Source organism: Melospiza melodia, chromosome 18, assembly GCF_035770615.1.
Source record: "Melospiza melodia melodia isolate bMelMel2 chromosome 18, bMelMel2.pri, whole genome shotgun sequence".
Taxonomy (NCBI): domain Eukaryota; kingdom Metazoa; phylum Chordata; class Aves; order Passeriformes; family Passerellidae; genus Melospiza; species Melospiza melodia.
This window is the reverse complement of record NC_086211.1, coordinates 5,123,821-5,135,999: the sequence shown is the minus strand read 5'-3', so window position 1 is coordinate 5,135,999 and position 12,179 is coordinate 5,123,821. Positions and strand designations below refer to the sequence as shown.

The window sequence follows — 12,179 nt, the reverse complement described above, 5'->3', positions numbered from 1 at the left end:
TGAACGTGAACTCTGTCACCACCACTGTGACTGCTACCAGTTTGTTCTCTTTCTAGGACAAGGGTGGAAGCTTTTCAGAGACACACAGGGAGAGAGAGGTACCTGAGGAGGAGGATGGGATGAGCCACAGCCAGCTTCCTGCAGGCCATATTGGCATCCCACACGCGGCTTTCGGAGGACTTGGAGTCACTGGTGTCTGCGAGGAGGTTAATGAATCTGTGAACCAGGGCATCGAGCTGCAAGAAAAATAATGAGCAAACTGGTAAGAAGTTTAATGTACAAACCAGTCCCTGGCTCTCCAGCAGTGTTTCCCAATTCCTTTCCAGCTACACAGGGGGGTTAACAGAAATTATTTTCAGGTAGAATCTGTGAGCAGATGCAGTGCTCCAGCTGGCATGGGATCTGAAGTCCACAGTCCCTACAGACATCAAAGCAGGATCAGATGCCTGCACACTTGTGCCTTACAGAAGCCTTTGGCACACAGAAGCTTGTGGAGCTTATACTATTTTATAGAAGGACACTGCAAAACAAACCACACCAGAACTCTCTTCTCTGGAGAGTGCAGGCAGGGATGGGGTAACAGAAAAGCAAAATAAAGAAACCAAAGTCACCCAGGAAGCTTTTGCCAGCCCTCACCTTCTAAACTGGGCATCAAGGTAGAATCCATTGTGTATACACACAACTGAAAGGGGCCCTCCTATGCCTCTAACTTTACCTTGCAAGTGCTGCTGTCTCTGGCTCCTTCACTGGTAAGAAGCATCTCAGGCATAGGCACCAGGAGCTCAGGTAGTTGCAGGTATATCTGCAGCAGAAGGTCCTGGCAGCATTTCCCCACAGAGCTAAAAGAGAAAGTGAGAGGTCAGCCACTGGACACTACATTAGTTCAAGCAGCAAACACCCCAGACCCATCAGATTAGTAACAAACAGCCTTCCTGCATGTGGCAAACAGAGCATGTGAAAACAAAGACATCAATAATCTCAACCAGTGTTTTTTAAGTCTTTGCTTCTTTTGAACAGCTCAAATCATCCACTTTCCACACAGATCCATCCACAGTCTATGGGGATCCACCAGGAGGCCATTTGGAGTTAGAAAACTGCAGTTCAAAGGGCATAGGAGAAGAAAGCTCTGCTTACATCTCCAGTGCAGAGTTCCTGCATGTGGTACTCACAGTCAGCCCCATCCCAATTGGAAAATAAGTCAAACCCGCAACTATTCAGACTAACCAGCATGTTCTCTACACACCTGAAACCCCTGGAGATCCCTGGCATAGTCTGTACCAGGAGGCAGTAGGAAGAAACAGTCATTCAGAATCTTTCCTAATATCACCATAAGCAAGGTTGGAATTAGGTCAGCTCCTTTCACTGCCACAAAAACATCATCTTCCTGTTCTTTCCACAGTCTTAAAATAGCTGTTAGGAAATAATTTGGTCTCCATTCAGCTTTCAAAGCAAGTCAGAAGCAGGATGTATTACAAGCAGTGACTCAAGGGATGAGTAGACAAGAAATCCCACGTTAGGAACTAGTAATCAAAAATAACCACTGCCTAAAGAATGAAAGAAAAAACCCCAAGCACGTCAAGAATTTCATTCTGAAGTCCTAAAAGCAAGAAGGCCCTTAAATTTCACTTTTGAAGTCAGCTTCCTGGGCTGAGTACCACTTAAAACCACTTGTTATTTCCCCAGACCTTGGGAGGATAGTGTGCATTTTCATACAGGCTCTGGAACATGATATTCTTAATGAAGACATACTGGCAAGTCTCAGCATTACTGCCTGCCTGTGCCCAAGAACTACAATTCCAGCAGACAATGCTCCTCATTTGCACCCTCACCTGCTTCCCCACTGCTGGATGCAGTTGGTCAAATATTCTGTTACTTTCTTGACGTTCTCGAGGTCTCCATGAGAACAACTGAGCAGCAACGGCAGTCGGGACTGGATGAGTGTGCAGGAGGCCTCGTCAGTGTTCTGGTATCTGGTCTCTGCTTCAGCCAGGATCAGCTCCACCATGCTGATCAGTTCTGATGCCTTCAGGTGGAGCACAAATTCCTCACGGCGCTTCTGTAAGGCAAGAGAACACCCCAAATTATTCCACACCAAATCCCAAGAGCCTTAGCTCCTTCTAGTCACACCTTCCCTGACTGGAATGGAACATCTCAGAACCAGACTTAAGAATGGCTCCATATCTAGAGCTCTGAAAGAATCACAACCCCAAATAAAATCTCTTTACCCCTCCTCTACTTCTTCATTTACTTCCATCTTAGATGTGATGGGTCAGAAAGCATAATTCAGTCACCAAACCAAAGAAATTCTGTGGAGAAGAGACACAGCCTCCTTTTCTTTGTAAAATGGCAATTATCCCATGTTGAGTTTTAGCTTGCTTGCCACTCTCTTGTGCCTTTACCAGATATTGTGGCAACTGCTGCAGGGCAAATGCCAAGTGGGCAAACTTTATGTGTTCCTATCAGCTTTCTGGACTCTAAACTGCCACTGTCACATGGAACAGCAGAGCAACCAAGTAATCAGCTGAGGTACAAGCAGCAAACTTGGCACACTGCACCTGAATCACTCCAGCCACCTCCTGGCCATGGAAAAATCAGGCACTGTGAAAACATTGCCTCTCACTCCATCCAGATAGAAATCTTGGAAGAGCTGAACCAATACCTGAGGAGTTCTCTGGTCCCTTCCCTGCCAGATCCGAGGAATGTGAATACAGGCCCACAAGAAATCCAAGGATGCAGTTGGGTCAAACCTGCCAGAAGACAAAAGAAGACAGATTTGCAATTAGAGTCAACACAACCCTCAGGCAGCACACAAACACATGGAAGCATCACTAAACATGAAGAGTGCTGTGAAGAAAGAAACATCTGCAAATGTAAAAATAGGACCTATTAAGTCCCAAGAAGGGGGTTGGTTCTGTTCCCAGATTATGACTAAATAGTTGTTGCAGTAAGCACAGCACAGGGTACAGAACAGAACAAATGGCATTCAGCAAGTGTGGGGGCTACAGGGAGCCTTACACCAAGGCCAGGAGCTGGTCATCAACACAAACAGTTGGTACAATCAGACCAATGACCTTACTGTCCCTATCACAGCAGTTACCTTGAACTGAGAAAGTAATTTAATTTTGAGCAAGAAATTAAGAAAAAAATAATAAACTGAAGTACTACCAGTTTTAGAAGTATTGCTGTTATAAGTTTTTAGCATGTCCTAGTCCATAACTGTAACAATACTACAACTGGAACTTCAGTATTTGAAAGCTGTGTACAGAAGATCAGAGCTAGGGCTGCTGCAGAGATCAAAACTGGGAGGCTGATGTAATGAAAGGGTTAGAAAAAAGACTTGAAATGGAGTTTAGTACAACCAAAATATCCATCAGAGCCTGCCCAGGTACAGAGACAGCCCCCAGTTTGCTATCCAAGCCATCCTGCAAACCCTGTGTTCATAAGCACTACTAACAAGGGCAATGCAAGATGGATTACCCACAATTAGCACTTCCTGTTTAGAACACAGCCAAATCTTTATGTGCTGCTTCCATCAAACAGTAGGTAATATTTACATCAAGGTACACAAATCAGCAGGACTGAAATCTGCATCCTTCTCACAAAGTCTATTTCTGGCTGACTTACATCTCCTGGCAGTCACATCATGAACATGGCAGGTCTTGTTCTCCTTCAGACAGAGAGTTGCCCAACTCAATCCCTTGGCTAGGCCAAACAAGACTCACCTCTGCTCCCTGTTCCTGCCAAGCAGAAGCCTGATGCACTGGTGCAGTGTGGTCCAGCTGGACTGGTGAGTGAGGAGAGCCAGGAGGTACGGGCGGAAGGAGGGCACCTGGGACCCTGCCTGGAAGCACCAAGAGAGAAAGAGATGCAATGAACAGGTCCTGGCAGCAGGGTGGCTGTAGGCCATGCCATGTGTATTGCAGAAGGATGATAGTCCAGGAGGGCAGACAACACAGACAGCATGAGGATTTAGGGCAGCACTTTCTAGAGAACATAGTATCAGGTGTGAAATTCAGTTTCAGATTTAACTTTGGCATGGCACTTTGTGCAAGCTATTGATCTGTCTGCAAAAATACCAATGAAAACACAGCTGGCTGGGTTGTTATGGGACTGTGCTGTGTCTGCAAAGCACTTTGAAGTCCTTAAAAGAACATAACTGAGGAAATATAAAGCTAAAAGGAAACATAAGCCCTGCGCTGACAAATGTGAGCCTTGCACACAACTGTCCTCCTAGTCAGCCTGTACTGCTTTGGAACTCCTACAGTAACCTGTGGCAAAACATAAAAATAGCCCTTGCCCTGTTTCCAGGTGCAGGTCAGTACCCCAGAAAGTTCTTTCTGCACAGCAATCCCTCTGCCCAACAACTCTTACTTTGCTCCAGGAGAACAGTAGCTTCTGCTGTAGATCAGGGCAGCTGCTGATGACCTCTGGGTCCAACATCTCCAGCCAGTCATTGAGAAGGCCAGAGGCAGGCCCTGGCCAAGCTGATTCAGCACTGTGGACAAAGCAAGACCAGTGTCACTGGTGATACCATGCACCCAGACCTACCTGTGAATTCCCATCATTGCCTTGGCTCACCTGCAACTCTCCACTTCCTTCTTTACTGGGGTTTCTTCCTTGTCCTGGAGCAACAAGGAGCACACCACAGCAATTGGTTTCATGGCAGGACACTTGGTCTCAACAGAAGCTGAGAAGAGGACAGTCAGGAGCTCCTCCAGGTATGGAGAGTGGGTTTCAATCAGACCTTGAAGGACTAGAAGAAGGAGAAAGATGCCACTCATTAACTCCAGGATGTGGTGAAAGGTATGGAACCTTGCAAGTATTATTCCTGATAGCCAGGCTCAGTGAGGAAGAGGGAAGACATTTTTATCTGGGATGGTAGGCTTCCATTTCTTTTTGTTAGTGGAAACCAACAGTTTGCTCACAGACTTAATCCAAGCCCCAGATCACAGTTTATAAACCCACATACAGTGGGGAAAGGAGGTGATACAAGAAAGGCCCAAGCTTAGATCAGTTCACATTTTCTGATCCAGGAGACGGCAGATTCCCACAGCCTGCACACTAGGCACTGCCTTGCTGGGCTGGAAGTTCAAGCTGCTGCTGCAAAGAAGGAGAGCACAAGGACATCCATACCTTTGCTAATGAGCTCTGGCTCCACATTACACTTCTCTCCTGATTTCAGGGTTGCAATGATGGCACAGACCGTGGAGCTGATCAAGTCCGGGTCACGACGGAAAGAAAGAGCTTCTGTGAGGTGCAGGAATCCACCTCTAACTGTAACAAAATCACAGCACTGGCATCACAGGGACAAGCCAGCCCCCACATCAGGCTTCCCTCCCACAGATTCCCCATGTGGCTCCAGGGCACAACTACTCAAACATACAAATACACATTCTACTGCCACTTATGGCCACCAGAACCCTTGACAGCTCTCCTGCATGTTACAGGGACATGTGGCTAAGAAGAAGCTCTGTAACCACAAACCCATTTCCATGCCCAAACTCTTCGTTAGATTCCTGCTCCCAAGGGATGGCAGATGATAAACAACTCTATAAGTCATGATGTGACCTAGTTCCAGAGGCATTCCTGCATGCTCATCTACCAAAACTACAATTCACACGGAATTCCTGGCCTGAGGAATTGTAAGTTTTCCCTGAGAGATCTGCTGTGCTTTGATGCTACCAGCTGTCAACTGTAAGCCCCCAGAGCTAAGACACGGTTCACAGTCTCAAAGAGCTTCTGCAGCACAATGTGCTACTTTTGTAACTCCTTATGACACCTGTCTAAAAGGCTTCCCACAACACTTCCTGCTCCAGGTGCAGTTTTGTCTCTTTCTTGCCCCACTTTGTCCCCTCTGAGTCCCATAAGCTGCCCAGTGCCAGTACCATCACTGATCCTGTGCCTTGAGGAGTATTGCACAGCAAAGGCCTTCAGCTGAGCTCGCAGGGGACCATCTTCCACAGCAGGGTTCTCCAGCCACTGCAGCATCTGCATGAGCACTTTGAAGAAGAGCGAGGAGAAGGCAGTGTCCTGTGGCATGGCGCGCTGGGAGGAAATTCTTTACAGTTAGGGTGGTGAGGCACTGGCAGAGGTTGCCCAGAGGTTCTGGACTCCCCATCCCTGGAAGTGTTCAAAGCCAGGTAGGATGGGTTTGGAGCAACTTGGTCTAGTGAAAGGTGCCCTTGCCCATGGCAGGGAATTTGAGCTAGGTGATCTTTAAGGTGCCTTCCAACCCAAGCCATTTTATGACTCTATGAATTAGACTTCAGCTCTCAAACTATCTGCAAATGCCCTGGCTTGCAAGACATGTCCAACACCACAGAACAGCACAGACTACAGATCACAAAACCAGCAGAGACCTACAGCTGTAAATCCAAAAAACAGTTACCAGGCTGGGTAAGGTGCACCAACTCTGCAGGTAATCTCAGCAGTGCCAGCCTAATGCCACCAGCCTGCATCCAGATACCCACAGCCAGGCAACCTGAGCTGAGCATTACAAAGTGTGCACACAGCAGAGCACATGTCCTGCAGATTTCCCATTTCTCTCTCACCCCTCTGTACGAAATGCTCCCAAACAGATCCCCCATTTCTCCCTCACTCCTCTGTATGAAATGCTCCCAAGGCACTCACGTGGTACTGGTAGAGCTGGCGCATGAGCGGGCAGGAGATGAAGTGGTGGCGGTGCATGGCCATGGCCAGGGCGCCGCCGTGCGCGGAGTTGAGCAGCGCAGCCACGGCCTGCAGCAGCCGCGCTGTCACCCCGCTGGCTGTGACCCCGCTGGCCGTGACCCCGCTGGCTGTGGCTCCACTGGCTGTGACTCCACTGCTTGTGACCCCACTGGCTGTGACCCCGCTCTCTGGCACGGCCCCTTGGCGGATGTGGGCCAGCTCCTGCCCCAGTGACTGCTGCAGGGCCAGGGCCAGCGGCCGCAGGCTGGAGTTCTGCCATCGCGGGTCCGGGGTCAGTGGGAAAAGCTGGGGAAATACAGCAAGGAGTAATTTATGACTGACAATGAAAGGATTGCTGTACCATGAACACCCTGAGGCTGAGGAATGATTTATCTTGTACAGTTATACTGACTGTAGGCTAACAGGAACCTTCTGATACAGCTTCTTCTATATTCTAGTGCCTGGCACATGAACATAAGCAGCATCTCTGCAACCCCAACACGATTATCCACGCTGACACTGCAGGGGAATCCTACTACCCAAACACCAACAACTGACTTGGCCAATTAATTCCCTGTAGGCTCCTTCTGGAGTCAATGGAGGGAGGGAAGTTCTGTAAGCAGACAAGCCAGAGTACAAATGCTGTTTGCACACAGCTTTGCTGCCAGGGCCCTGTGAGCATTTCACAAATCCTGCATCCACTGCTGAGAGGAAAGGCACTATGCACAGAACAAACAAGGTGCAGAGACAGCAACATGTTAGTAGGTACTGACAGTACCAGGCATGATCAAAAGCCACATCACGTTCCAACTACAAGAGAAAATTCCTGCCAGTATCAACTCCATCAGGCTGTAATGGCACAGCCTCATTGCATCAGGGTTTCCATATTTATTGCCTGCAAACACTGCAGGATGAGGAGTCACAAGATGCAAGTATGAGAGAAATGGATTTTGTAAAGCTGCTGCAGGGAAGCAGCTACTCAGCTGGAGGTTATGACAGTACCTGCAGCAAGATGCCTGCCAGATCATCTTCTGGGCCCAGCACACGGACCTGGCTCAAGGCCCGGATCCGACTCTGACTTTGGGAGTTTTCAGGACTGGATTTTGACCTTGCAGTCTCAGCGCTGTCTGCAAGAGGAATAAAAGGAAAGAAAGGAAAATGCTGTTATGGTAGATAGCATCTGGAGCCCCAACACTAGATCACCTTCAGCTTTACAGTCTCTAACTACTGAGGAATTCAGCAGCTTTTCTCTTCATTCCAAGCAAGACCTACTTTTCTATATGACTCAGAAAAACTCGCTGTAATAAACTCCAAAAATACTGGAATTTTTCTCTTTGCCAGAAGCAAAAAAGCAAAGGACTGGTGTCTAACTGTAGCTTGCTGGTTCATTACAACACGCCTGCTTTTTAAGGCATCTCTGCCTGTTCCTCCCAACAGCAACAAAGGAGGGAAGTTTGGAAGATGACTTTGACATTTAGGTAATCCTGGCCAGTACCTCGGCGGGCTGGTAAGGAGGCAGTAAGCAGGGAGTGGAAAGTCTGGCCTCCTGTTGCTCCTCTCTCATGTTGAACCTCCACAAGATGAGCCATGTAGTCTGAAAAAAGGAGGAAATAAGAACACATCATCATCTTGCCCTCTTCATTAAAGCAGGACAGAATTGGCTGTTTGTACAGCCCCCACAGACAAGAGAATCTGCTGTTCCCATAGACTTTGTAAACATGATGCCTTGAAAGCTTTGTTTCTTTTACAAAATACCTTCCAAAGTACTTTTTGACTCAGTACATTCCAATCCAAAAAATCCTCCTCTATTTTGGGAAATACAGCCAAGGGCCACCCAGGTGTTGACAGTGACAACAAGCTGCCAAAGCAGCCTGTGCACAAAGTTTGCTGAACTAGCTTGGATTTTTCCAAGAAAGTCACAGGAGATACTCATGGAAACAGTTCAAGAAAAAGTTAAATGCCTAGTCAGCCTCCTCTGCAGCTCTTACTTTTGTCCATGATGTTCTGCTCCAGCGTCTGTGGGTCATGAGATACTGCCTGATCCAGGTACTGCAGAAGTTTGCTCATGCTGGAAACTGGGATTCCAAAGGACTGAACAAAGAGAAGCAGCTGCTGTGGCTCCAGGTCCTGCAGGGCTGCAATAGACAAACACTGAGTCCTCAGACCTCTGAACTGTCCATGGAGGGTCATCTTTATTACCTATCTTTATGCTTTTGTCTGTGACACATTAATGACAGAGCTGCAGAGAGCCTAAAGCCAGAACTCTGACAGCTGCCTACTATATTTTCTTTCCTCTGCAAATTATTGCTGCCTTATTGCATCTTCCAGTTAATTCACTCACTGGCTAATCTGATCTTCTGTTTAATTTTATTAGAACTTCAGTAATGCAATCATTCGTATTAAAAAATAACTTCCACCCTATCTCTTGATGGCTGCAGGCAGGAATTATTGAATAATTCAATCACTGGCTATAGACAGCTGTCATTTAATTAGTAAAATGGGATGAAAGCTCTGAATACCAAGAAGAAAGAGAGCACTGATGAGTGGTACAAAGACCAGAATAACCAGAGGTTTAGCTTACATCCTCTAGGCACAGCTTTCCACAGTGCTGTGCCTATTGTCTGGTGACTGCATAGCTTGAATTGAATTGTTGTAAAAGAGATGGGACTTCAATTCAGAGTCTCCCATTCCTTTAAAATACACAGAAAAGGGAATATCCATTCAGACTCACTCCCCTACTTTAAAAGTAACATGGCTACGTTCAAAGGCATCCAAACAGGATGGCTGGGCACACTTGAGCAAGGAAGCCTCTCCCTTTCCTTTCAGCAGGGCTTTGAAACACCAACAGACACGGCCCAGGCTCACCTGCATCCACGAGCCGCGGGACCTCGGAGCGGATCATGCGCAGCTTCAGCCAGTCCGGGAGCAGCAGGGCCTCCTCCGAGGTGTCAACCAGGAAAGCAGTAGGGAGGGGCTTCTTCTCAGGGAACCATATATCCAGTAAGGTGTAAAAATCACCATCCCCTGCTTAAGAGTGGATAAGAAATTATTTCCCATGTTCACAAGTACCTAGAATGCCCTGCCCTTCTCTGTTAATACACTAGAACACACCATTGTTTTGGCATTTCCTGCTGTCTGCAGAAAGCGAAAAGAAAAATAAATAAGCCTGCAAATCCTTCACTCCTTGCAGCAATATTCTGATAAATCTTACAGCTACAAACATGTACTGCAAGGGTCAAGCCTGTGAATAGGATTAACACCAGTCTGACGTGTTAGGAGATAGCAGATAGAGAAAAGCCAACCTGTATTGACCATTACCCCAAAAAAACCATGAGCATACTTCACTGACCTTGAGGTGGCCCCAGTGTCAGGAGAATAACCATGGCATGGACCACAAGGATGTGCATGGTGGCTGTTTCCCCACTAGTCCAGCGAAGGAACACCTGGTCCTGGGACTCTGACTGGAAAAAGGCAGAATAAGACAGGATGAGCAAAGAGGGGGAGAGAAAGAGAACATGAGAATGGACAAATTTAGTCAGACCATAGTTCCCAACATCTCCAACAGTGGATATACTTGGGGAAAAGTTAAAAAGGCATTTTACAAACACACAGGCTTAGCTCTCATCCTATGTCACAATCCGATTATTTTCAGATTAGGGAATTCTTGAGCTGGACTTGGTCTATTCAAATTGAGTAACCCATTAAGGGCTTCTGTTCTGTTAACCTGCCCAGTCAGTGCCTGTGAGCTGCTGGGGCAGGGCAGGAGGCACTCACCCAGCTGTACACCTCCTCGCCCTCCTTGCTCTGCCGCATGCGCTTGATGTAGCGCGAGAAGATGGAGAGCAGAGCCACGAGCACTGCATCTGACTCAGCACTGTAGGACAGCTTGGAGAACAGGTGGGACATGATGGTGGAGCGCTCCACGATCAGTCGGGCGACGTCCTGCAGGGAGAAAACATCCAGGAGGCGTTCACTGCAAAGCACAGCCAGGCCCCACTGCTTCACTGCATTGTGTTCTCCATTCCCATCATCAGCCCCGTACACACCACTCTGGAGATCAGCTTGTGGAGTCAAGAGTAGAACTGACACAGGAGGGAAAAGGTTGGTGCTTTGCATGCATCTTACAGTGCCCCAGTGGAGCACAGATGCATTCTGATGCACCCCACTACAAAATAAGCCTTCACATAGCTTTACTCTGAAGAAAAAGATCTCCTGATCTTATCATTCAACCTCCCCCGTGTATCCAAACAGAGGCACTATCAGCACATAAGTCTTAAAGCAACAAAAAAAAAAGTACCCAGGGAGAAAAAAGAAAAAAAAACATTATTAAAAAAATATCACCAAAAGCTTCTCTGAAAAGAAAAAAATTCACACAAACAAATCAACCCAGAAATCTAGTTTTGGTTATAGGGGAGTACATATCCCACCACTGAAGTTCCTGACTTCCCATTCTCTCCCCAGACACATATGACTGCAGGTTTGGCACCTGTTTATTTATGAAACACTGCCAGGTGCCCATGCACAGACACAAACATGCAGTTGTCAGAGTAACACACTCCCCAAAACTCATCCTGGTGGTACAGCAGGTCCTATGCCTACCACTCTCCTGGAACATGCCATGTGTCCCCCACACAATCCCTCCTCTCACCAGAGCAAGGTCGTTGTGCTGTCCCTGCTCCTCCACTGGGGCGTGCTGGGAGAGGTACACCAGGTAAGCACTGATGGTTTGGGGATCTGTCTCCATGTGGATGGCCTGGAATAAGAACTCTTTTCATTAGAAATCAGGATTTAATGAAAACAAGCACCAGCATAAACAAAATTCTTCTGCAAGCACATAAACATGCCAATATCACAGCCAGATCCAGTTTGTTTAGATCTGTTTCAGCACTAGTAGAAAAAGAACAAGCCTGACACTCCTCCCTTCAGCTGCTTGCACCCACCTGCTGCAAGGCCAGAGCTGTCGTGGCTCTCACACTGTCAAACAGTGGCAGCCTTGGGAGGTCTCTCAGCAGCCACTGATACCCCTGCAGCAGCTCAGAATCACCAGAGTCTTCTTCCATGGGGTGATCCTTCTCCTCCCCATCCCGCATCCCTCCTTCCGACAGCACCAACGACAGGCCCTGCAAAGTCGCACACACACAGCTGTTGCATTTGAAGCCACAGCTGGACTGCTAGGTTCATACTAGTGAATGTAACAGAAACATGCTTCAAACACCACAGAACAATCCAAATGCAGCACACAACAGGTTTCATCTCATATAATGAGTTTTCTTGACAGATACCCTGCTTGAAGTTTCAGTCTGAGCACCAGGCACTCACTCACAAACAACAGCCTCTGCCAATTACTCCACATGGCACACAATCTCCTGAGCATACACCTGAACTCCACAGGAAACATAGTAAAATCCAGCTCTATCTTCAGTACAACTTAGTTGTTGAACAATAACTTCTGAGCAGCAGGGAGCAGAAGTGTATTTGGTGGGGTTTGGAGATTGAGACAAGTCACTAAA

The 12,179-nt window shown here is 47.4% G+C and overlaps 1 protein-coding gene across 2 annotated transcripts in view; it reads right to left on the bottom strand.

The window, feature by feature from the left end:
- INTS1 (integrator complex subunit 1) overlaps window positions 1–12,179 on the bottom strand; it is a 28,146-nt gene that overhangs the window by 5,095 nt on the left and 10,872 nt on the right. Inside the window, exons 22-39 of one of the 2 annotated variants that reach the window (XM_063171786.1) lie at window positions 11,610–11,789; window positions 11,318–11,422; window positions 10,444–10,611; window positions 10,019–10,130; window positions 9,535–9,696; window positions 8,658–8,804; window positions 8,165–8,263; window positions 7,672–7,796; window positions 6,631–6,975; window positions 5,886–6,045; window positions 5,134–5,274; window positions 4,579–4,753; window positions 4,372–4,495; window positions 3,723–3,841; window positions 2,660–2,747; window positions 1,830–2,056; window positions 716–839; window positions 103–236 (exon numbers count right to left, since the gene is read on the bottom strand). In XM_063171786.1, coding sequence (XP_063027856.1) covers window positions 103–236; window positions 716–839; window positions 1,830–2,056; window positions 2,660–2,747; window positions 3,723–3,841; window positions 4,372–4,495; window positions 4,579–4,753; window positions 5,134–5,274; window positions 5,886–6,045; window positions 6,631–6,975; window positions 7,672–7,796; window positions 8,165–8,263; window positions 8,658–8,804; window positions 9,535–9,696; window positions 10,019–10,130; window positions 10,444–10,611; window positions 11,318–11,422; window positions 11,610–11,789 — 2,735 coding nt within the window. The remainder of the gene's footprint in view (window positions 1–102; window positions 237–715; window positions 840–1,829; window positions 2,057–2,659; window positions 2,748–3,722; window positions 3,842–4,371; window positions 4,496–4,578; window positions 4,754–5,133; window positions 5,275–5,885; window positions 6,046–6,630; window positions 6,976–7,671; window positions 7,797–8,164; window positions 8,264–8,657; window positions 8,805–9,534; window positions 9,697–10,018; window positions 10,131–10,443; window positions 10,612–11,317; window positions 11,423–11,609; window positions 11,790–12,179) is intronic. The other variant, XM_063171787.1, reaches the window with a different exon arrangement.